General features: G+C 42.1%; 5 protein-coding genes and 1 non-coding gene across 6 annotated transcripts; 3 read left to right on the forward strand and 3 right to left on the reverse strand.

Moving 5' to 3' along the window:
• Window positions 1-3,308: 3,308 nt before the first annotated feature.
• Window positions 3,309-3,381, reverse strand: BCR41DRAFT_t89. The gene has a single exon. It is a non-coding gene; the product is annotated as a tRNA-Lys (tRNA).
• A 6,804-nt stretch (window positions 3,382-10,185) lies between these two features.
• On the forward strand, window positions 10,186-11,455 carry BCR41DRAFT_387148 (hypothetical protein; the record flags this gene model as incomplete). Its single annotated transcript, XM_022027867.1, has 2 exons — window positions 10,186-10,305; window positions 10,539-11,455. 2 exons carry the CDS (start codon window positions 10,186-10,188, stop codon window positions 10,965-10,967), a joined length of 549 nt encoding a protein of 182 aa, XP_021880380.1. The 3' UTR covers window positions 10,968-11,455.
• A 1,648-nt stretch (window positions 11,456-13,103) lies between these two features.
• On the reverse strand, window positions 13,104-16,012 carry BCR41DRAFT_92158 (hypothetical protein). The gene is made up of 7 exons (XM_022031084.1): window positions 15,240-16,012; window positions 14,733-15,154; window positions 14,524-14,646; window positions 14,171-14,430; window positions 13,938-14,083; window positions 13,354-13,853; window positions 13,104-13,216 (listed from the first exon to the last, which is right to left on the reverse strand). Exons 1-6 carry the CDS (start codon window positions 15,831-15,833, stop codon window positions 13,485-13,487), a joined length of 1,914 nt encoding a protein of 637 aa, XP_021880381.1. The 5' UTR covers window positions 15,834-16,012; the 3' UTR covers window positions 13,104-13,216; window positions 13,354-13,484.
• Window positions 16,013-17,265: 1,253 nt separating this feature from the next.
• Window positions 17,266-18,758, forward strand: BCR41DRAFT_397113 (hypothetical protein; the record flags this gene model as incomplete). Its single annotated transcript, XM_022028866.1, has 6 exons — window positions 17,266-17,282; window positions 17,385-17,739; window positions 17,883-17,906; window positions 18,029-18,159; window positions 18,258-18,534; window positions 18,657-18,758. 6 exons carry the CDS (start codon window positions 17,266-17,268, stop codon window positions 18,756-18,758), a joined length of 906 nt encoding a protein of 301 aa, XP_021880382.1.
• A 1,522-nt stretch (window positions 18,759-20,280) lies between these two features.
• Window positions 20,281-23,087, forward strand: BCR41DRAFT_422824 (Alpha/Beta hydrolase protein; the record flags this gene model as incomplete). Its single annotated transcript, XM_022030209.1, has 3 exons — window positions 20,281-21,413; window positions 21,729-21,930; window positions 22,137-23,087. Exons 1-3 carry the CDS (start codon window positions 20,569-20,571, stop codon window positions 23,085-23,087), a joined length of 1,998 nt encoding a protein of 665 aa, XP_021880383.1. The 5' UTR covers window positions 20,281-20,568.
• A 278-nt stretch (window positions 23,088-23,365) lies between these two features.
• BCR41DRAFT_355408 (hypothetical protein) lies at window positions 23,366-24,056 on the reverse strand. The gene is made up of 3 exons (XM_022024469.1): window positions 23,935-24,056; window positions 23,730-23,822; window positions 23,366-23,604 (listed from the first exon to the last, which is right to left on the reverse strand). The coding sequence occupies exons 1-3, from the start codon at window positions 23,962-23,964 to the stop codon at window positions 23,503-23,505; spliced, it is 225 nt and encodes a 74-aa protein (XP_021880384.1). The 5' UTR covers window positions 23,965-24,056; the 3' UTR covers window positions 23,366-23,502.
• Between the last annotated feature and the right edge of the window lie 398 nt (window positions 24,057-24,454).

The raw sequence follows: 24,454 nt of genomic DNA on the forward strand, positions 1-24,454 counted from the left end.
ACAGAGAAGCAAATCCAGGCCTGGGCATCCCAACAAGGATTCTCCATTGCAAGATCTCATAGCCGTTTTGATGTTCACCCACGAGGTATGAATCACTCTTCAGTTAGTTTCGTTACTCTAGCCCACTACTGTGGTATGTCACACATCTCCTAATGGACCGCAACTGATGCTTTCAATAGTGATACTCCGCTGCAAACGTTCGAGAACGCACAAACCAAAAAAGCACCCGAGCGCAAGTAAGCAACGAGAATCGCGATCGCATCGGATTCAGTGTCCTTGGAAAATCACCCTCCGGTCTCCACAAACAATTGCACCAGAATGGTATATATCGTCGTCCCACCTGGGCCACAACCACGATCTTTCCTCCGTGGCGGCGGAATTGGGTTGCAGAGCCGCCCGGATTACCCCTGCGATGCAATCAAGGATCGCATTCTACACCGAAGGCGACCTCACGCTGAGACAGGTCGTGAAACTTCTAAAGCAGGATTTCCCTGGTCAGCTTTTCCGCTGTCGGCAAGTCACAAACGCTATCCAGAAGGCGAAGGCGGCACAGAGAGGGGATTCAGAGGTGTCTTCTCTTGTGGATATTCTTCGCCGAAAGGAAAGGGAAGAAAACTGGTTTTTCCGTATGCACCTTGACAATGGAAGGTTATCTAGAGTGTTCTGGATGAGTCCTGAGCAAATCAGGCTCTATCTGCTATATAGCGATGCGGTTGTGAACGACAACACATACCCGCAAAATAGGTTCAATATGCGACTCAATGTTACGGTCGTGGTCGATTGCGACGGAAAGAGTCGCCTTGCTGCCTGTGCTTTGGTGTGTGGAGAATCCGCTGAGGATTACCGTTGGATTCTTCGGATGCTTTTGGAGGCATCAGAGGGCCGGCCGCCCCGTATCATTTTGGTGGATGAGGATGCTGCAATGGAGATGGCGTGTCGAGAAGAGATAGGGGACAGTATGATTTTCAACTGCATATGGCATTTGAATCAAAACCTTATCAAGAACGTTCGTGGCCTTGTGACAGACTGGGATCGCTTCAAGTCGAATTTCGAGTACCTGAGGAAGCTGCGGAACCCGGAACACTTTGAGCTGGAATGGATGTCCAAATTGGTTCCATTCGGAGCAGAAAACCCGAAGGTAGCAAAGCACATCGGGAAACTCTACGAACGCAGACGTCAGTGGGCGCTTCCATGGGTTCAATTAGAGTTTACGGGAGGCATGCAATCAACTCAAAGGGTCGAAAGTATGCACGGTGTGATCAAGCGCTCAATCCAAAGCAAAACCACTCTGGAGTCGCTATTCGATGTCATCCAAACACGGGTATCGGACGAGAGGGAAAACTCGATTTTCCTCCATTATCGGGCTGAGCAAGATTTGTTGCCACTCGGGCCTCTGTTGAATTTCATCCAACCTGCTTTCGGAGATATCGCAGATATGAACAATCGCTTCCTCGGACAGTCATCAGTGACAGCGATGTTGACCGAGATGGCTCGTTCATACCAGAGTCGCTCGCGTCCTAGGGATGAGGCCTTCTGGCTAAATCTCAACGTCGCGATATCAGAGCCTGATCCTTTACATGTTCGTGATTCTACCTACCTTCCTACTTGTTTTTTTGAATGACGGCTTTGTATTAATATATTGATGTTTATTTTATTCATTGGTTTTTCTCTAGCTGATGGACGACTTGGACGATCAACAGCGCGGCCACGAGCTGACGCTGGCAACGCTGGTGAATCTGTGCGGAAGAGATAACATCGAAAGCGTCTCCGATGTGTGGGACATGATGGATGTTAAAGAAGTCAACAAGGAATCTGTGATCCTGTGTAAAGATGGTTCATACTTTTGTACGTGCAATCTTTTGCTGGCTACAGGCGCTGTGTGTCGGCATTTCTTTCACCTCATGCAGACCTCCCCGCGATTCAAGTACCACATCCTACTCATCCCAAAGCGGTGTCGTCAAGAAATCCAGCGAGAACGTGATCGTGAGATTATGACAGAACCATTCTGTACAGCCCTCTGTCATCGTCCACAACCTAAAGCTGGACATCCGGGGAAAAGACATTTGCAAGTCCTCCGTAGGGTTTGCCCAAGCCTGTACACTCCGATGAGAGAATACGATGAACGTGAGCTATCCCGTAAACGTCGTCAGCGTGATCTTACGGGAGTGATTGAGGATTTGTTAAGTGTCGCCGGCGATCATCCGGAACAATATGAATCTTTGGTGCAGACTGTGCAAGATGCGCTCCGTAGTGCAAGGGGGGATATATTGGATCCCGAAATTACGGCGAAGAAAGGCCGACCACCAACGAAACGGATCAAGAGCAGTATAGAGACCAGCAAGCAATTGTCGAAGCAAAGGTGTGGAGAGTGTGGGGTTGTAGGGCATAACAAAAGGTTTCATGGTCAACTCTAGAGACATAATAAAGCCTGTAGCAGTCGACTGCAAAAGTGATATTCATCTCCCCCTCTTATTAATTTTGTGCATATTCTACTTTGCTCATTCTCCTGATCACAATTGTTCCTTCGGTGAACTGAAATGACCATTGGCGAGGGCATTTGAAAAGGTCCACTGAAAGTGAAGTGGACTATTATAAAGACAATCGTTAACATAGAATATGTACTAAGATTAATGCATAAAATGGCAGCGTTGGTGCTAATCCTGAACTGAAAGCAGCTTTGCATTTCAAGGGAGTACACAGAGTTATTTCACTCACTTCGGGCCAAAAAAGAGTGTTAGAGTAAACGCAATTTTTATTTCTTTTATTTCTGTATATGATACCGGTATTATCATACCATTACTTAACGAGCACATGGATGGTGCAGTGCCTTTTATAAATTAGTTCCTCCTATTATGTTAGAATAGACTTCTGCTTTCAGTTCAGGATTAGCACCAACGCTGCAGAAGCAATGATAATAAATAGCCATTTTATGCATTAATCATAGTACATATTCTATGTTAACGATTGTCTTTATAATAGTCCACTTCACTTTCAGTGGACCTTTTCAAATGCCCTCGCCAATGGTAATCAGGAGAATGAGCAAAGTAGAATGTGGACAAGAGAGACATGGAAAATGAGAGAGGAGTCATTTCGTGGTCACTTTTGTTTTGCGGTCTAATGTATTTGGCATTGGTTCTGGGGTTCTTGTTATCAAAAAAAAAAAAAAAAAAAAAGTACTGTATTTGGCAGCCCAGCTGCCACCCAAGAGTGCGAAGTTAAGTGGCAGCCCCCAGAAGTAGGCTGCCAAATAGAGGCAAAAATTACTATATTTGGCAATGAGCTGCCAAATAGATTAATCCAATATATTTCGCCCAATGTGGGGGTCGAACCCACAACCTTAAGATTAAGAGTCTTACGCTCTACCGATTGAGCTAACCGGGCTGTCTTATTTGTGTTGTGTCCTAAATCGAGGCAACTTAAGCTCACGTCCTATAACAAGTGACGTCATGGTAGGTAGGACCAGAGGTATACCTATAGTGGTACCCTCAAACCCACCCCGTCCTGCCTGGACGTGAGCTCAGCCACCCGATCCTCCCCGCTATAATAAATAGTGGACTCTCCGTCCCTGAAGTGTTCCTTACCTTTATCTTGGTACAACACTTCAGGTATGCAACCTCATTGATCTCAGCACTAGTTACTTGTATAGTATTATATGTATCATAAACTAATAAAGACCTTTATCTTGGTACAACACTTCAGTGTGTTCTATGTATTTGCGTCTCGTTGCGGTTTTTAAGGGCATCTCAGTATAACCCCCCGGTTCTTAAGACAGTGATTTTTTCAATGGTAGCAAAGGCACCACGGTCTTAACGAGCCCAATAATCAACGATCAGTCCACAGTTTTTTTTTGGTCGCACAGTTTTTATTTGTCAACAGTTTTATTTGTCCACAGTTATTTGTCCGTAATTCGGTTACACAGTTTACAAATAGTTTATGGTGGTTTTTAGCCCACCAAGTGATACAGAATCGGAAGCAAGTTATACCACGGCAGAAATGGACGCAGCAGAGATATTTGCACAGCGTCAGCAACAGTTGCAGCAGGCCTCGAGTGAGGAGCTCGCGCGAAGAGTCGAGGAGCTCACTAGGCAGCTCGAGTTCGCCAATAATCAATTGGCCTCAGCACCAGCGCCCCCGGCAGTAAGCCGATGGCTGGACCCTCACAGGCCAGCCCCGCAGTTTGCCGCTCAGACCTCTACTTTCTCGGGGCACGAAGTCGCCTTCGACCTTGATGCTTGGCTCAAGTTCATCGAGCTGCAGTTCCGGAGTCAGACGTGGCCGGACAACAAGAAAGTTCCCAGTTTTGTCACCATCCTCAAGGGAGGTGCTCTGTCGTGGGCCCTCCAATATATCGATGACAAGGGCGAAGACATCGGTTGGGATGCGTTCAAGGAAGACTTCGTTAAGAGATGGACGCAGACCCATCTTTCACAGAACCTGAGGGCCCAGTTAGACGGGCTAAAGATGGAGAAAGACGAGGCCCTAATCAGCTTCATGAGCAGATACGTAGCGTTAGCCAACAAAATCCATGACAAGTCTACAATGGACAAGAAGTTGGAGTTAGCCAGAAAACTCCCACAATATATCCGAAACAAACTTGTTGATATCATGAGGCCTGAGGATTCGCTCGAGACCTTCACTCACAAGATTGCCTTGAAGGATCAAGACCTGTCGGCCTTCAGATCCCTCACCAGTGGCCATGCGGGGGGAAACCCAGTCCATGGCAGTCGTAACCTTGGGTTTAGGTCGCAGTCCTTCGCTAGTACTAATGCCGGCGCCCCCAGGTCCAGTGTGCCAAGTGCGCCAGACATGTCCATGGATTTGGACCATGTCCGGCAGCGTTTCACGGAGGAAGAGCTTGAGGTTGCGGCCATGCAGACTCGCCAGCATAGTGAGGGTCGAAAGTGCTTCCACTGCGGCAAGAACGGCCATATCAAGGCAAACTGTCCAGATAGAAGTAAGCCGCGATGCTACGGCTGTGGGATCCCTGGACATAGAATAGAGTACTGCCCTGGCAATAAAGGTCGCAATTCTTCATCGTATATTTTACAGTCCTATCACCTAAAGAATGGCAATACCCCAGAAAATTATAAAGAGTTGAACCGGCCGGTGCACGAAGTACGCGCAAAGGTCGGAACCTTAGGGGCACGCGTGCTGATCGACTCCGGTGCTTCCGGTAACTTCGTCTGCTCTGAATTCATAAGGGATCTCAAGAAGGAAGACTACCGTTTACTACCCTTACCTAAACCAGTCAGGATCCTGATGGCCCGTGGCCAAAGCTCTGTCTCGTCAACCACGGCTACTCTTGCTCTCAGTATGGGCGACGAGGTAATGAGAGAAACGGGAGTCGTCGTTGATAATTTGAGATACGATATCATCCTAGGGCAACCCTGGCTGCGGAAGTGGAACCCGCAGGTAAATTGGCGTACTGGAATATACAAATGGCAAGGTCGAAAAGGTTGGCAGGCGATACGCAGCGTAAGGGAGGAAAATAATGGCCAGCTGGCTTCAAATATTGAATCTACCGGGGCGAGCGACAATAAGAGCGTTAAGGAAACTGCAGAAAGGACAATGGAAGGAGACGTCATAAAAAATGTCGCAGAGACAGTGGCAGGCACAGACGAATTGTGGAATACGACAGTAAGAGAGGGCGAGGAAGCAACAATGGGAAATGTGAAGAGCGATGGAATGGAGCAAGTAGAAATGGTGAAAGCAAATGAGGAGACAAAAAATGGGGAATCTACAGAAAAAGAAAAAGATCATCTGATCTCAACCTCTGCAGAACATGAGGCCAAGAACCGTACAGACGTTCGCCTCGTCGGAGTGAAGCATTTCAAGAAGATCCTGAATACTACAGAGGATTATGGAGTTTGCTTTATCAGTGGGGACGAAGTAGAGTTAGTGGTCAATTCCGTTGACGCCGCCGGTGAGGGAGCAGAAAAGGTCCCAGTGTCAAGGATTGACAGGACGATTGCAAGAGAAGGTAAGTGATTTAGGAACAAGAATGAACTTAGGAGATTCAAGAATAGTTTTATTGCAGACTGAGGTTTACTATGTTACAAATCTATCATATTTATACTTGTTTGACTGAAGCGGAGACGCGCTTCAAGAACTCTAAATAAAGCTTACTCAAATATTTCCTAAGGACTTTTACCATATGCGGAACTTCAAGTGTTGAGTTAACTTAATACACAGGATCCGAGGAAGATATCTGGTGCAATCTTATTTCAAGGTTCCTTGGCACTATAAGCCTTGGTTATTGGTTTATAGCTCTTCTAGAATCCTCGGAGCTATTCACGAAGCTAGAAAACTAGGAGACGCGACTTGGCTTGACAGGCAAACTATGCATGGAGGAATGAGTGAAGGAAATGAGCGGAACAAATTAATCAAGCACACGTGATCTTTTTCAGATTCGAATCAGACAAAAGTCATTCATCAATTCATGAGCTAGACATTGCTTGCTGTTCGTGACATCCTGCTTATTTCTGATAGCTTTTCACTACTTTGAAATTTTCCTCTCATTTGGACAATTTTTTAACCATCGTTTTTTTCCACCTATCAAAACCTCGTATTGCCCCCTTTCGCCCTTATGACTGCTAACATCCGCTCAGGCATACTTCTTATCAGATTGCGGCAGACCTCCTTCGGTGTCTCCTCCTCCCATATCTGGCTCACTCTTTCCCAGAGTTCCAGCATGCCTTCTGGAATGGTCCCATGTTCGCGAATTTTTTTTTTTAAATGATCCCACAAGTGCTCAATAGGGTTTAGGTCTGGTGAATTGGCAGGCCATGTCAGTATTCTACCTGACGCTCTTGTCAATCCAATAGAGGCAAGGTAGGTTGTGACTCTCTTAGCCGTATGCTTAGAATCATTGTCTTGTTGGAAGATAAATTGCTCTGGATCAATGTTGTACCAATCCACAGTATTCAATAACTCGTCCTGGAGGATACGAATATACAGCTCGGAGTCCAGCGTGGAGTCGATCTTGGCCAAGTAGCCTGGCCCATCCCACGTCATGCAGCCCCAAACCATGATCGAACCACCACCATGTTTGACTGTGGGCGAAACTAACTTTGGGTCAATATCGGCCGCCTTCACCTTTGGTTCTTTATTTGTTTCCACCCAAACATAGCGCATGCCATCAGAAGATATCCTACAAATTTTGGACTCATCGAACCAAATTACTCGCTTCCAATCAGCTTCGGTCCAGTCTTTGTGCTGGAGAGCAAAGTCCAGTCGAGCTTTCTTTTGACGTTTTGTTAACCTAGGCTTCTTGACGGCTTTTTTAGCTTCCATGCCTATATCTCTCAGCGCCCGACGCACCGTATTAGCTGACACCGGATCTTCGTTCTCATCGTTATAGAGTCTGGTAGCATGGACAGCTGATGAGACTACACCACGGTGAAGCAACAATCGAATATAATATGCATTCCGGTAATCGAACTTCCCTGGCCGACCAGCTCTACTTTTACTCCTGGCAGGCCCTAATGTCTTGGAGATACACTATCATGCAAAACTGATTCAATAATTCATTCCCATGTGCATTTCTTTTTTTCATTCCTCGAAACCGTATATGCATACAACACTCATACTTTGGTTTAATAAAGCTCCCGTCTTCTTCTACGTCATAGTGATGCGTTGTGACATTAGCTTGTCTCATTTGAATAGCTAATGACTTTTTTGTTCATTCAGGTCATTGAATCAGTTTCACATGTGGTCTAAAATGTTGCCCATGACAACTTTTGGACGTCATTTAATGCCAGTAAAAAAAGGACTTTTCTCTCTTTCTTTTATGAACACTTGCTTAACTCTCTCTTAACTATACCTTCACAGAATATGAGACCCACTCCACAAAGGAAAGTCAACGAAGCCAGGAGGTTAATGATGGGAGGCATGTCTACTAGAGAAACTGCTGCTAGTGTTGGTATATCAATAGCGACGGCCACCAGGATCTATGCACATAATAAGGAGTACATGCCAGTCAATAAAGGCGGTCGACCAAGGAAAGTACCTAGAGGTATCATGCAGTATCTTAAGGTGAACATGAAACGAGGTACACTCAAGTCTGCAGTTGAGGCCACCGTCAGAGCCAACCAGCTCATACCAGCGACTGTTTCTGAGACCACCGTTAGACGACGGCTCAAGGAGTTAGGATTGACAGCAAAGAGGCGTGTACATAAGCCAGCTTTACGTCGACGGCATATTAAAGCTCGTTTGCATTTTATCAATTAGTATAAGGAATGGACTCTGGAAGATTGGAAAAAGGTTATTTGGTCAGATGAATCGAAAATAAACCGAATCTGCTCTGATGGCGTGCAGTGGATCTGGGACGACAATCCGGGACGCCTCACTCGCAGGTCGGTGCAAGGCACTGTCAAGTTTGGGGGTGGTAATGTTAAAGTGTGGTCATGCTTCTCATGGTACGGACCTGGATACATTGCAAAGATTGACAATAATATGGGCGCACAAGTTTACATCAAACTACTCCAGGAGGATCTACAGATGTCGCTTGATGACTGGGGCCTAACTAAAAGCGATATCGTCTTTCAGCACGACAATGACTCGAAGCACACGGCGAAGATTGTTAGGAAGTATTTGGAGTCAGTACATCTGACAGAAGAGGAAGGTACACTTCTAGAGTGGCCAGCACAATCCCCTGACCTCAACCCTATTGAACACATGTGGGCAGAATTGGATAGGAGGCTCTCTAGGTATCCCGAGCGAGCTAAGAGCTGTGATGAACTATGGGAGCGAATATCGGTTGAATGGTACAGGATCCCAGTGGACTTCTGCCGCAAACTCATCATAGGTATCCATAAGAGACTCCAAGCTGTCAGTGATGCCCATGGTTGGAATACTACTTATTGATGTAAGGTTATGGCTCACAAAAGAATAAAGATCTTTGGCCACCGAATGGGCACATGTGAAACTGATTCAATGACCTGAATGAACAAAAAAGTCATTAGCTATTCAAATGAGACAAGCTAATGTCACAACGCATCACTATGACGTAGAAGAAGACGGGAGCTTTATTAAACCAAAGTATGAGTGTTGTATGCATATACGGTTTCGAGGAATGAAAAAAAGAAATGCACATGGGAATGAATTATTGAATCAGTTTTGCATGATAGTGTATAATTGTCCAAATGAGATTAAATACTTTTGTCAATGAAAAACCATGGTGAATGAGACTAGAGATATTTTAAACTGAACCAGTCCACGTATCATTGGCATACTTGTTTACTCTGATAAAAATAAAAGTGCAAGCAACCATCGCTATTATTCTAATCAAGACGGAAAACATGAGCGTGGAACATTTGGACAAATTTGGAAGCCACTGTATGAATCTCAAGTATTTCGCATGGCCACAGTCGGCTCTTGCCTCATTAAGAAAATTAATACTTTGCTTCATGACGGCAACTTGGAAGAAAACTTAGTCTATGGTGGTGGCAGTAAACGACAACTGAGTATTAATGTTTTCGCACATGGACTGGAACAGTAAAACAAAGAGATCTGTGTGGATCAGACTGGCGTTGTACTAATACAATATTAATGTTGCATATTTTATTATTATATCGCATAAATTTACTTTATTTCATTGATTTATGATTTGATGTGGGCGGGATGAGAATGAAAGAATTGTCTACAAAGCACTCCTTCATATATTGTCATAACCAATAGATTTTTGGGAGAGAGCGCTCCAGTAAACTTTCAACCGCATTGTTGTCGGTGACTACAAGCTCGCTGCTGCCTGAAGGGAAAAGGTCAGTTATTTTTCGTGTTGTTTTGACGGTATCTGATACATCATTTTCCTCCGACTGCCATATCCAATCAATCTGCAACGTAGTTTTACTGTCCTGAAATTCTAGAATCTGTACACTCATAGAAAATAGACAGTATGACATACTGTCTAATAAGTTGAGTACTAAAGTTGCAGATTTTAGTATTTATTCAGTGCATACTGATTTTTTTGCCATTCTTTGGATGCATGTCACGGGAATGGTGGCCAACTATGAGAACCCTTATGTCACGGACGCTGGGATGCAATCAATTTGGCTTCCAAGAGAGTGACGTAGCATTTTTATTTATTATATCGGAATAAATACATAAACAAGTGTCTCTTTTCCTCCAACCACAAACGTAAACAGTATTTTGCTCCATCCCTTTGTCTCGCGCATTCTTCTCACCATGGACACATCCAACGGCCTCCCAATTCAAGAGCAAGTAGACATTGCCGATGTCACAATCAACGATGTCCTTGCCGCCGATCAAATTGAAAAAATACTGATCAGCGGACTAGAAGAAATAGTGTTTCTAACGCGAATAATTTTTGAATCAATAGCGATCTGCTGAAATCTAACCAATATTATGTTACAGAGAGAAGCCTTAGGCCCGTCGAGCTCCAGGAAGGGAGAGGGATGATCAAGTTGGTCCTGCATATAATTTTGAGGTCAGTGCTATAATGCTATATTCAATAAAGTCTAGCCCGTTGCATAATAATAAAGTAATAACTCAACAGGATACCTATGCGTCAATTGTAGCCTTTAAAGACGCGTATTGAAAATGGTCTCAATAATATTGTTATTGATAAAATGAGAGGGGTTTTGTGTGATGATCCTGAGATTCTTTTATCTGCAAAGCACTATAAAATTGAACCTGAATCTCGGTTCAAAGTTTTGAACACCTCGAGAGTAGAATTCTACATTCAACCTGAGCGTTTCGATGCTTGGCTCCTGAAGCATCAAAGGCCTATCTCCACCAACTTTGTGTTGGCAAAAAAATACGATTACAAAGTTGACAATCAGTATCGCCTTTCCTATGAATGCCAATGTGCTGGCAAGAAGCGCATAAGAAAAGATAGAGTTCAAGGAGGTGTCACTGGCAAGACTAGAAATCGTGCTCCAGGAATTAAACAAGGATGTGGAGCAAAAATCTTCGCTACGCGTGCGCGCGAACATATAGAGACTTGAAATTCGAGAGGGTTTGAAGGTCTTTTTATTTGGCAAACGGGAAGTGATACACTGCTGGTGGAGTCATTCACCACGAAGGGGGCTTCTTATGAGATCAAAGTTGACTTTTCAAGATCTCCCACTGGGCATATCATGTCGTGCTCCTGTCACTATTTCTTCATGAACCACACTTGTTGTAAACATATCGCTTTGGCTCAGCTAGAATATCATCCAGTGACATTCTTTCGTGTTGATCAATGGGAGCATGAGTCCAAGTTCCAGCCGGGGATGCTTGAGCCTCTTGAGGAGGAGCATTCTGCTAATCCAACTCCTGACGTTGACCATATTGCAATTTATATTCAACGTTTGACGCTCTTAGAAGAACTCAGGGATAAAAATGCTGACTTTCCACAAAGAAAGCAAATTGAAAGGGACCTGTAGGCTGTACTAGAGCGTTTCGAGGCAGTGTTTCCCCGGCGAGAGGGACAGGGACTTGAGAATAAGCGGCCAAGACAACGTTACTAGACGTAGATATGTCGTGTTTGTCGTTGAATTAAAAAAAAAAAAAAAAAAAAAGCTTACACTTGTAGAATTTAAAAATAGAATAAGGTTTACCGCTCTATCCCTGTGTAAAAAAAAAGGCCCTGTCTTTATCAAAGACGCTTAATACTATAGAACCAATATCATTTTAGCCCATGTCTGCTAATGATAATAAAGACACTTTCATGGGGCCCTGGAGGAGCTTTTCTCCAATTCTGAAAGGCTAGGAATGGAACTGATGCTTATTTATGGGGTATTTTGTGTTTTATCAAAATTAATCCGTCTTTCAATCAGTATTTTTCAGTGTTAGAATATACACTGCACTCTCATACATCGCTTTTTCCCATAGCTCGCGCTACTGATGGTAGCCACTGCCCATAACTATAATACGAGGTCTGGTTTTGTGAGATCCGGCTTGTATCCATCGAGTTTTATAAGCGTAAAGCTAAAAAAACATCATTTTTTGAAGACCTGTTGATATTTGGATATATGATGACTCTGTCTACCCATGGCAAACACTCAGAGAAACCCAACGGTCCTTAATCCATGTTTATAGCTCTATTTATTTAGAAAGTTTGAAGAGTTTTGGAAATCTTTTGCAGATTCTGTTCAATTTCAAGTAAAAACTAGATAATAACCTATGTGATCTGTTGCCAAATCTTTGTCTAAACGCGTCTTCATTAAACATCCTCAGTACTAAAACTTATTAGTTTTTTACTCAAAGCATGAAATAGGCCACTAGAGATGTTTATTATTATATTCTACATCGTTTCTGAGGGCTTCAGGTGCTTTGAAGCAGTTCTGGTGAACTTCACTACTGGGGGTATGGTTTTTCTAGATTACTTAGATTTTATTTTAGTAGAAATGGTGGGGGAAATAGTACTTTGATCTTTTATTGGTGAGGAAATTTTCAAGAAAATAAAATATTTTAGCTCTAAAGCGAGCTCTAAGCCGCATTTGTCCTGGACAAAAGGTAAGGACACTCGTCAACTATTATACAATCCCCTTCCACAGCTGCAAAGTATCCAAACTCACCATCCCTCTTCACAAAACCTGTCGTATAGAGTATCTGCTCTCTATGGTTCTTGAGAACGCGGGTATACGTATATGGAGTAACTCAGGCACTCTGGGAGCATTGTAGAGATGGATCCCGTAAATGCATATTAATATTAATTTCACCCTCGTCCCGAGTGCCCTTTTTTTTTATGAAGTGATGCTAGACATTCATAAACAAAGATGCAGGTGATACTAACATAAGAGTTGATATACATAAATAAATATGCAAGTGCTAAATAAAGGTGCAAGTGATATATACTAACACAAAAACTGACCCGCACAAAACCCATGGAAAGTGATATTAAATCTTCTTTCATGATACCATTTTTGTTATTTTGGTACGCGCAGTACTAGAATGCCATACTGGACACTTGATACTTAAATCAATACGATCTTTTTATATCTGTATGGATTCGGCAACATACCTCTAGCAAAAAAGGGTCCGGAGAGGTGTTTTGTTTTTCTTTAGGCAGGGTAAAAAATTAAAATGGTAAATGGTGCTAGATGCACTAAAAGAGTGGAAGCAAGTAAATGGTGGACATGGCGCATCGTGATGATATAGCTTGATATATGGTGTCTGCTGATCTTTTTCTACTGATTTTTTTCCTTCCTTAGTATGTAATAAGCGGTTGATTTCTGCAAGCAGGGAGCACAGAAAACTGGATTTGATCTGCCTATGAGTTTGTGGGAAAAAATCAGTAAAAATTAATTAGTAAAAAATCATTTTCTATTGCGTGTTTAGCCAGGTTTTGGAAGATACTGCTAGGACATTTGTCGTTCACGCTGCTTTTGTCGTATCCATGGCGATTACCTGAAACCTGCATGGACTTATGTATTTGCTTTGTAGTACTCTCTAGAATATGATAAGATGATAGTCCCGCTTCCAACAGGCATCGTAAAGCTTTCCTTTTTTATTTTATTTATATTTTTTTAGTAGGGCTCCTAATCTTCGTCCTCATTGTCAAGATCATTGTCCTCGTTGTCAAGATCATTGTCCTCGTTGTCAAGATCATTATCCTCATTGTCAAGGTTATCATCCTCAAGCTCGGTTATTGCCTCCTGTAGTTTCTGCTCGAAGCGGCGATTGTCTGGCTTAATTACACCGACTATTGATCTTTTAGCTCTTGGTTTTGTAGGTGTGTGGAATATGACGTCGCTCCAGTCGATAAGCTCAACCTCATCACCCACCACCGCCTCTCCTTTTCCTTCTCCTTCATCTTCCCCTTCTTCTTCCTGTCCAATTGTCTTCTGAGTATAATTGAAGAGATCAATCTTCTCTTTTGCATCCACTGCATAGTTGTGATAGTACTCCTATGTGCAGTATATCGGATTTTAGCCTCAGGTAAGAATGTATACTATTCAATACGCTTTGATAACCACATAATTAGTTCTTACAAGTAGATTCTTCAGACGGAAGGCAGTGTTTTCGATGAAGAGGTTCCAGGTTGCTTCCATTGTTGGCAGTACAATGGGGTCACATGCTGGCGCTGCAACAAACACTCCTTTCCATGGTACCACTCGAAAAACATCAGCCTGGAGACCTACATCCATGTATGAAAGCGATCCCATGTTAGATATTATGTATTTACTCTTCTGGCGAACGTGCGCTATATTTACGGTATATTTACCATGGAGAGAGAGCTGGGGAGGACTATCAAGGCCAAATCTACTCAACTCAAGCATAACAGACCGCGCAATCTTGATGTTCTTTCGCAGCTGAATTTTAACCGCATCAGGTGGAGTCGATGCCCTTTTTGTTTCAGCGTTCCCAAACTGAACTTTTCCAATCGAGAGAGTACAGTCACACTTGCGCGCACTACAACCTGTATTTAAAGCACATGCCAACTTACTCTTTGACACACGAGTATCAAGACTTGCCTGATCACCGCTATTGGAAGAATAGAGCAGTGTACATCCACAGAAGTCAGAAATAAAGCAAGAAATCACAGAATTCCTATCCTGGTAAATTACTATAACTTACAGACAGAATGTAAATGGCGTCCCCTTTGGCCTCCCATCTTTGAGAATGGAGCCCCAGATCAACAATGCATCTGCCTCTGAGGGCCTATTATCGCCATGGTGTGGGTTGAGGATGTTCTCAATGCTAATATTTAAAATGAGATAACATTAGTGTCTTAGAGATACAGTAATTCTTCTAGAGAATATTTTATTAAATCAGGTGCAACCCACATGTTCCTTAGCACAAGTAGGAAGAGCCTGAATTTGGGCTTAGAACTGAGGAATGAGTATATATCCTCCAGGACTGAGATCAATTTCTTTGTTTTTGTAGTCTTTAGAGAGTTCAGCAACTTCGTAAGCTCCTTGTCCCTGTGCTCCAACTCTGGTATCAAACAAAGACTTTTGGCATCCACACGATCAGCATAGGTCAATGCTTTTCTTGCTATTGGCGAGTACAAATTGAAGACTCCAGACAATGCAACGAAAGCATCACGGAAATGAAGGCGTGCTTCCTTGTCTTTATTTTGTTGTTCCAAGGCTTTTTTGGCATCTCTAAGATGCCGCCATGCCAATCCATATAGTTTTTGGCGTTCATGATCCTTCTCAGTGTCCTTGGCTTCCTCTGAGGGAAGATCGACGGCATGACCTTTGTACTAAAGAATACAATAAGATAGCATTAATACATCCAAATAGCCATATACAGTAATAACTCTGTAGGTGTGCTCAAGAATAACTTACCAGATGAAGGGCGGCATCTGCCAAGTCATGCCAAGGGTCTTGGAGTCTTATTCTCTTCATTGGAGCAGCTCTCATCGTTGTATTCATCGTCCTCTTCGTATGGTCCTTGCCTGTAGACTTAGTGCTTGGAGTAAGATGCGATGTGTCGAATACTTGATGAGGTGTGTTGGGGACATGTATTACATCGGAGGGTACAGACAAGCACTGTCTCTGTTCATTGGCGTTTTCGATAATAATGTTCTCCACGAACGGCTCAGAGCCTCTGATCATGTTGCCTGCTGTTTTCCATGCAAATTTGTTCGCAATCGCCTTTGTATTCCTACGCTCCCAGTAGATGGGGCTTTCTGAATTCTTCCATACTTCAAAGTTGCTGATCAAGAACATTCTCTCCTGCTCGCATATCTCAGAACGGCGGATAGCTGTGGCATATCTACGGTGGCCTTCCTCACAGCTGAAGATACCAAACTTGTCAAAAAATGCTGTAGGGGATTTGTCACTGCTCCCTTCCATCCAAGATATATCCTGTTCCGTAACTGCCTTCATTCTATTACCTCCGTCATTTCTCTCGCCTCTGATATGGTTTGTGGTGTCCATAATGGGCTACTTTTTAGGATATCAGAAAAAAAAAAAAGAGTAGAATTAAGGGTGTTAGACATGTGAAACAATTAGAAGCACAGCTTCCGTTGTTATTTATTCACATCTGGACTGTTGCACAAGATGTATGTCAAATGATGATGAACAATAAAGGAAGGGCTCATGAAATTGGAACAAAACAGGTGTTAATGTTGGCTCGCAAAGGTTCACAAAGTTGAGCGTCAACAAGCACGCGGGCCACACGAGAGCTATCAGATCTTGACATACATCCTGCTCACAGTCAAGGAAGGTCAAAACAAGACAACACATTCTGTGGGGGGCGCGGTTTAAACGGGCACTCCACAGCAAAACGCCATGGAATGGGGGCGCGTTGCACGTCTCAGTCTGCGGATGTAACAAGCACGCGGGCCACACGAGAGCTATCAGATCTTGACATACATCCTGCTCACAGTCAAGGAAGGTCAAAACAAGACAACACATTCTGTGGGGGGCGCGGTTTAAACGGGCACTCCACAGCAAAACGCCATGGAATGGGAGCGCGTTTGCATCCTTATCCCCTTTGTTCGCGATGATAAATATTTGGAGTTATCAGATACTGAGATAAGGAGAGAGGCGAGTAAACACAGGGTATCGATGGTGCAGAGAGAATGAATCATAAAAAAAAGAAAGTGAGTGATAAGATGGGTGCAGAGAGACGGGGAGTATGAGAGGGAAAAAAGCACAGCTTATAAAATGAATGAAAATGAAATAAAAAAAGAGTGGAGGGAGAGGTGGCAGCGAGAAATAGAGCTCACGTGTTATAAATCAAGCAAGCCCTAATTAATTAATTAATTAAATTATAGTTACTTAAATTGATGTATTTTTGGTTCAAATGAGGCGTTTTTGGGAAGAGGAAAAAGGGAGAGAAGCGTATTATGCAAAAGTATTTTAAATGTATCAAGTAAATATTAATAGACGAATAGATGATTGTGTTGATGGAGGGAGTTGAATATGCTAATGATTGTGCTGATGGAGTTGAATATGCTAATGATTGTGTTGGAGCTGAATATGCTGATGATTGAGAATTTAAATTTTTAGCTGAGTGGCTTTTGTCCCCATAGCCTGAGGACGAAGTTCAAGTGCACAAATTAAGGCAATTAATTCTTTTCTTTTCTTCTCCTTCACCAGTACCTGCTGCCTTTCTTCTCTGCATCGGCAGTCGTTCTCTAGTGCATGTTCTGTAAATCAATCATGTTTGTAAGATGAAACTCTCTTATGATCATTATTGCGCCTGCCCCTTGTAGCCACGTAATGGTATCAAAATAGAGGACTGATGTACTTTTCTTTTCGATGGTGGTAGTATGCGCTCTTCTACTGTAGTCTCAATGGTAAAAATATTTCTGAACCAAGACTACAAAAGTACTCTGTTGTTATTGCCACCTGCTAATGGCGCATGTCAATACATGACGGGTATGGATCACGCATTCGCGCCCATCACATCTCTATTTTTTATCGACTGGAGCATGAACGAATGGCTTTATTAACTCTTCACTATTTCACTGATATGCTTAGGTTTCTAAATACGAGCAACGCGCTAGGCAATCTCGGCACTGTAGCCACCAACGTCAATGTGCACAGATTTTTCCAAAATGTGGATGGAAGAAACTGGCATTGCATAGCTTCCTATTGCAAGTTCAAAGATGTCAATAACACCGCATGGGATCATATGGAGATATACGAAGAAAGTTTAAAGACGATTTTAGATCACCATGCCGTGTCTTCTATACTCAAGATACGCGCAAAGCAACTTCTAAACAAATTTGAGCCAGAGACCTTTGCGTTTGAGCTTGCCAAGACCATAAGAGATGCCGCGAAGATACATGCAGAAACAAGTGCCCAGACATTTCACCTCAACATTCTTGAAGGAGTTTGACGTCTGGCAAGCAAAGGTACAATATTCATAGGTAGAATTTCATTTCGTAAGTTGAAAATCAGCAATATCCTCAGGCATCATTTTGTGTGATTCTTCAACTAATATCTTATGCTTATATATACCTTTACTACCCTTAGAACACCAAAAAACATCTGCTAAGCGTAAACGTGGAGACGATCGATCTAATAGTGCCCTTCAAATATCAAAACAAAAAATGTGACATTTCGACTATTGCGTTCGCCTAAAAATGGCAAATGGCGAATTTTTGTTTTGAAATTTGTAGGGCGCTAATGATGTCAGACAACGGCAGATAACAAAAGCTGAAGGCGACAGCGACCATTATTATAAAGAATCGCGACAGAAAACCGCTCAACGCCATTCCAATGTCTCTGGAAACTTATCCAATCCCAGGGTGTATGAAAGATTTCCACTTGTTAAGGAAAAGCTGACCTTTTTGACCCTGCACAATTCTAATATATCCATTTTTGATACTGGCTCTGTTTCTTCTTTAGTGATATTGATCTGCCTAGAATTTCGCCTTCTAAGCTACTTGGAGATAACGATGTTGAAGAGGGAGAAAATCAGTTAGATCACGAAAATGCAATACTAGAGACCTCCTCTTACAAGTCTTTTACCTTTGGTGCGACATCCAAAACAGTAGAGGATACTATGGCCAATTTATCAGACAGTGAGGACGTGATACCAACGACCCCTCCTTACCAATCTTGCAGTCTTGCCTCAAGCTTGGAATCGATAACATCAACACCCATGGCGGTGCAACAAGTCCTGGTTGGGATAGTTAAAAAAATAAATAAAAAGCTTGGGCATCCAGCATCCAATTCAAGTCAAATGTAACATAAATATCCATTGGGCGGTTAATGGCAACGTAAGTGTTTGATGATTTATGAAAGGCGCTAATGATACCCTTCAGGTTTGAGCAACTTGATCTAGAAATCATTTGTTTCATTCTGTCCCAAGAATACGGAGTTTTGCTGGATTATGGTGGGCTTTGATCTCACGATAATACAAAATCCCTTGCTAAAAGTTCCACTCGATATAATAGGGGCGCTATGTATTCAACGATGGTTTGCTCCGTCATGGTTCACTTATCAGGCGGAAAAACTCCATCGAAGTTCATGCTGTTCTTGTTGTTTAAAAAATTGAAAGTGATGGTCAATTCTGATGGCCAAAAGAATGAATTGGCTTATTTATTAAGTGCAGACAGTCCTAGAGTCAGTCGGAGCCAGGCTCGAAGTCAGATGCGATCTGAACTAATATGTCTTCATGGTGAAGCTGTGCTAGGAAGAACACTTAAAATTTCGAGGACTGATGTTGTGAAGGTCATCATTACATCTGTGTTAATTTACCGATAAATAATAAAGTGGTTAGAAGTACAATGCACCTGAAAGGTATAATCAAAGAGGTAAGAATGGAATAATGAAGAATGAAACGAGAGAGAAAATTGGCAGAGAAATCGGGGAGTTGAGCAAAGTTGCGACGTTATGAAAGAGAAAGATAGGAAAAAAAAAAAAAAAAAAAAAAAAAAAAAAAGAAGCCATCGATAATATTAATGGTAAATGTAAGGAGTGATGGAGGAAAAGGTGGAAATGCAGTAAAGAATAAGGCTTGAGAATGAAGGACAAAGATGATTCTTTGAATCTTTTGTAGCAAGAATCCTTCAGGGTCATGAGAGTCAATAGATCAATGAAAGATACGTCTAGTGACCAGGTGATGTTTAGAGGCATATGATTGATGATTGATTTTGACCACCTGGCGCCTGTGTCAAGGAGTGGGGTCCATCATCGGTACTGCATTCCTACATCTTGAGGCAGATTGTGAAATCTTTCTGCATGCCAAGGAGAACTGGGCCGTTAAAAAGCTAAAGAGGATAATGTTATTTTGTAAAGAACGGGAAGATGCAAAGGCTACATTATGAATTTACAGTTTGCACATGGATAGTGATTAAAAAAGAAATGAGTGGGGGAGAACGTTGGCTGTTTAACACCCACAGAAATAAACGGTGGGGTGATAAAAGGCAACGATTCTTCTAAAGAGGATTGTTTAGTTGTAATAGGAAAGGTATCATTGACAGATCCTTTCTTCAGTCAAATGTTGGTTTTGTTGTTATTGTCTTTTACTTTTTCTCTGCGTAAACTTCGCCCAAAAAGAATCTACATGTACATCATATGCAGATCCAAGAGTGTTCATCATTGCTTGGTCATGTCTCGTAGTCATCATTCAACATTCCGGCCAAAGTAAATATTTTCACGCTAAGGAAAACTGTTGCGGCACAACTCCTCGTCACCCCATAATTAATACCCCCATCGTCTTTGTAGGTTGACCAACATATCCTCATATCCAAATTAAAAAACCGAAGGTAAGGAAAAAAAAAAAAGCAGTAGTATAAATATACATCTCAATTTTATACATTCACATGGTAGAGTATGCCACAAAGAAGATGAAAAAAGAGATTCACCTCGGCTTTGTATTTTTAATTGACAGCGGTTTTTTTTTTTTTTTTTTTTTTTTTTTTTTTCCCGTTATTTACACATCAAATGCTAGAAAAGATATAAAAAGGGTTCCATTTCACCGTCAGCCATGCTTTACTCATCTGACAATTTGCATCTTGTTCATCATTCATTCTTTTCTCCATCTTTTTCATCAGATCAAAAATGTACTTTTACCATTAACAGCTTAATTCCTAGAAAAAAAAGAACACAGATATATTTTCTAAAAAAACATTGTGCTCCACCTCCTTTTTCTCCTTTTTCAATTTGACCAACTTGATTCGTCAGTGCACACCGATCTACATATCTAACTTCGATGATTGTGGATCATCTTCTTACCAGGAGCGCTGTCCGATCCATTGGGTTGTTACTCGCTGCTATAGTACCTCTCGCCACTGGTTACTTTCTCTATGTGCTTGCCTATAAGGAAACGCCTGTCGATACTCTTGTTCACAATGTCCCCGTCTTCTTTCGGATCCTACAATCCAACACTTCCACTATAGCTGAATTACCCACTATTGCCTCCAACGTATTATCGCAATCATCCTCACCCTCATCATTGACAGCAGCAGCAGCAGCCACATCTATGGCCGCTAGCTCCCGATCTTTTGGTGTTGTATCTGCGTCAGCAGCATGTTCAGATAGTCCCAATAGTGAAATCTTGGCTATTTTGTCAGAAGCCGACAAAGTGCATCTATCGCCTGCCACCATCAATACATTGTTAGCACTGGCATCGTTTTTGGAGAGCCACGGATGGTGGCATCATGCTCTGACTAACGTTCCAGGTTATCACTATACTATCAATGCTCTGGGACCCCTCCGAGCTCGTGTAGAACCTCTCCTGCAACATCCCATTGTTGCATCCTACATAGCATCACATCAGGCGCTTGCATGGGTAGTTTCATTGTTTCATATCTGGCTGGCAACCGAAATTCTGTTCTACATTCATTTCTGGACAAGACTAGCACAGGCCCAGGAGATAGATCGATATGGGAAGGGGCCCAAGACTCGACGAGAACGCAAGGAATTATTTCAGAGATGTCTCGAGACCATCGCTGAAGGGGATGGAGCCAAGACATGGGTTGAGACCTGGTTTGATACTGGCCGAACAGCCCGACCTGCCAAGTTTGAAGAGATCGGACGATCCAATATGATGCAATGGTAATTTCTTTTCTCTTCTTTTTTTTTCTTTCTTTTTTTTTTTTTTTTTTTTTTTTTTCCTATATTTTCATGTATTTCTGCAGTTTCTCTATCGCTTTTGGTTCTTCACATACTCTGAGGAAAAATGAAAGAGAGGTGGGGTTGGGTTTCAACATGTGCTTTTCATCATGCATAAACACGGCAAAGATGAGATGAGATGAGATGAAAAAAAGGGGGTTCACTTTTTTTTTTTTTAAACAACCCAGGAAATTGGTATCTGTCCGAGAAGTATAAGGATATATATTTACTCTATTTTATTTTTGGCTTTATTTTTAGGCTTGCATGGGCATATTGGGCAGCACCAATTGAAGAGGTCTTCAATTCTCCTACAGACATAATGGATCTGAATGAAATGGTCGATAGTCTCGAGAGCTCCAAGGGCATCAAGTTCTCTGACGGTCATAACCCGGAAGTAGAATGCATCCGTCTCGCATTCGATCCAGTCGTTGCTTCACACCGCCCGCTTATTTATTATGCCGTAAGTGAAGTCGTACAACAGCATCATTGCGTACATAAGCAAAACACAAAAAAAAAAAACCCCCCGCTTGTAATCCCGCTTGTAAACAGACAATCGGACGGTTTTCTTTGTTGACATGATACCAACTTTTTTTTACTGTGTCATGTACGGTGACATGGAGCGAATGACATAGTTTTTAACATACATATTCCACTGTTTCAAAATAGTTGGTCTGGACTGCGAATGCCATCGCTAGCCTTGTCTTCTATCTATTAGGATTTATTCGCTTTGAAGGCACGTCGTATCGTGCACATCTATTTAAAAATAGTTTCGATAAAGTAGCTGGTAACAAGGATAATATGAATATCAATCCTGCGACTGATCTTACTTACTGGCATCGATCGCCAGCAGATCCCAAGAACAAGATCCCTTTGGTTTTTATTCATGGCATCGGCATCGGTCTAGCGCAATATATTCACTGGGTGATTGCTCTCTCCACAATTTCGCGTCCAGTGATCCTAATTGAGGTTCCCTATGTCTCTAACAAATTATTCAGAAGCGAGTGCATGACACCAGATGAAACCTATTTTGCAATTGCAAGGATCTTGAAGACTCATGAATACCCCAAGGCCACGTTCATGGGCCATTCTCTTGGAACCATGCTCTGTGCTGCAGTCATGCGTGCTAGTCCTGCGAATTCTTCTAAATCCATTGTGCATGGCTTGGTTCTGGCGGACCCCATCTGCTTTTTGACACATCATTCGATTGCCCGTAATTTTGCTTACCGGATTCCATCGACCGCAGCTGAATTGATCATGGATCTGTTTGCAGCTCGGGAAATAGGTACATCTTGGTATATCATGCGTCGGTTCTGTTGGGATCAGTGTATTATATTCCCTGTGCTCTGGAGGCGCAGAGCAAGCATCAAATGTGGACGTGAGACAGTATTGTCGTTACAAGGAAGATACTCGCCCGTTTTGCCAAAAATGACTCGGGTTTTCTTGTCGAGAAAGGACAATCTGCTAAACATGGATATGATTGCAGAGTATCTGAGGAAAAGTGTCGGATTGAGAGAAGACAAGCAAGAGCTTCATATAATGGAGGATATGGATCACGCGCAGTTCTTGCTTCGACCAACATGGTTCTTTAAGGTTCTTAAGGCAGCACAAGAATGTTAAAAAAAAAAAAAAAAAAAAAAAAAAAAAGGTTACACGTTTCTGTTTTCATAGTCTTATTTATTTAGAACAATGTATATAGAATAGCAAAACTTGTATAGCTTATAATGATATAAATAAATCAAGCAATATTCACTTTCATCCCTTTTTCTTGATCGACCCTTTTTCTTTTTTTACAGATTCATAATGATCGAACAACAAACGTGGGAAGTATTTTTAGTCAGGGTCCAGATACAAATGTATTACAATCATGTTAGTGTAAATATTATATATAATTGCATTATCTTTCCAAGACACGTTTTTATTAGGAAATTAGATAGGTGTCTCGAGCCAATAAATAAGTGATAGAATAGTAATATAAATGTACACTCAGATAGACTATTAAAAGTAATGAGGTATTAAGAGGTGTGTACTCCTTTTAGACAACAACTCCTCCACGGGCGCGGCGGCGGCGGCCATAGCAGCAGCGGGTGAAGAGCCATGCGATAATGAAGACAACCGCGAGGGCAATGAAGATGTGCTATTGATATTAACGGAGGAATGACATGTTAATTCGTCAGAATGGGGATTTTTTTAAGCAATTTTTTTTAGCAATTTTTTTTTATTAATAAACTCAAATTCAAGAGCTGAGGAAAATGTACACACCTTCAATCCGGAAGTATTACCGATATGAATGACATTGGCCAAGCCGAGAATCCAGATAATCAAGAGGATAAGGCCGACAATGATCAAACCATCCTAAAATATGAAGAAAAAGAAAAGGAGAGGAGACAAAGAGTTTTAGCAAGACGAATTTGAGATTTGATGCTGCGCTTGGCTTGGAATGGATTTTTACAGCTCAGTAACATACCCAAGCAACCCATTCGATAGTGCCGCACATATTTGATTATTAGTTGTTTAGTAGAGGGATGATGTGTGTTTTTAGTGGTAGTGAGGGTTGGTTGAAGTAGAAAATTAAACGGTAGTTGTTTGTTGATGAATCTGTTGAATCCGGAGATGGAGGGGAGGTATTTATACCAAAGGATAGTAATAATACGCAACATATTCGCGTAGCAGGGTTTCAAGTCTTTTTCCGTTCCTTTCTTCGTTCCTTTCTTCGTTTCTTTGTCCCCTTGACCATGTCAGAGTGCCGTCATATCAAAATAGCAGAGCATTGTGTCGTTGTAGGATCATCCGTCTCATTTGTCTCCATGATTTACAGTTTATGTCTGTAAAACAACATTTCGTCTTTGTTTGTTTATGTTTTGGTCTGACACGAAGTGGGTTCATTCAGCATGACAACTTGAACACAAATTTTAGACATGGACATGTAGAGAATTGTCTGTACCTGAGCACATTTTACTTCGCGCTCTCAAAAGAAAAAGATACGT

Source organism: Lobosporangium transversale (genome assembly GCF_002105155.1).
Source record: "Lobosporangium transversale strain NRRL 3116 chromosome Unknown BCR41scaffold_23, whole genome shotgun sequence".
NCBI lineage: Eukaryota > Fungi > Mortierellomycota > Mortierellomycetes > Mortierellales > Mortierellaceae > Lobosporangium > Lobosporangium transversale.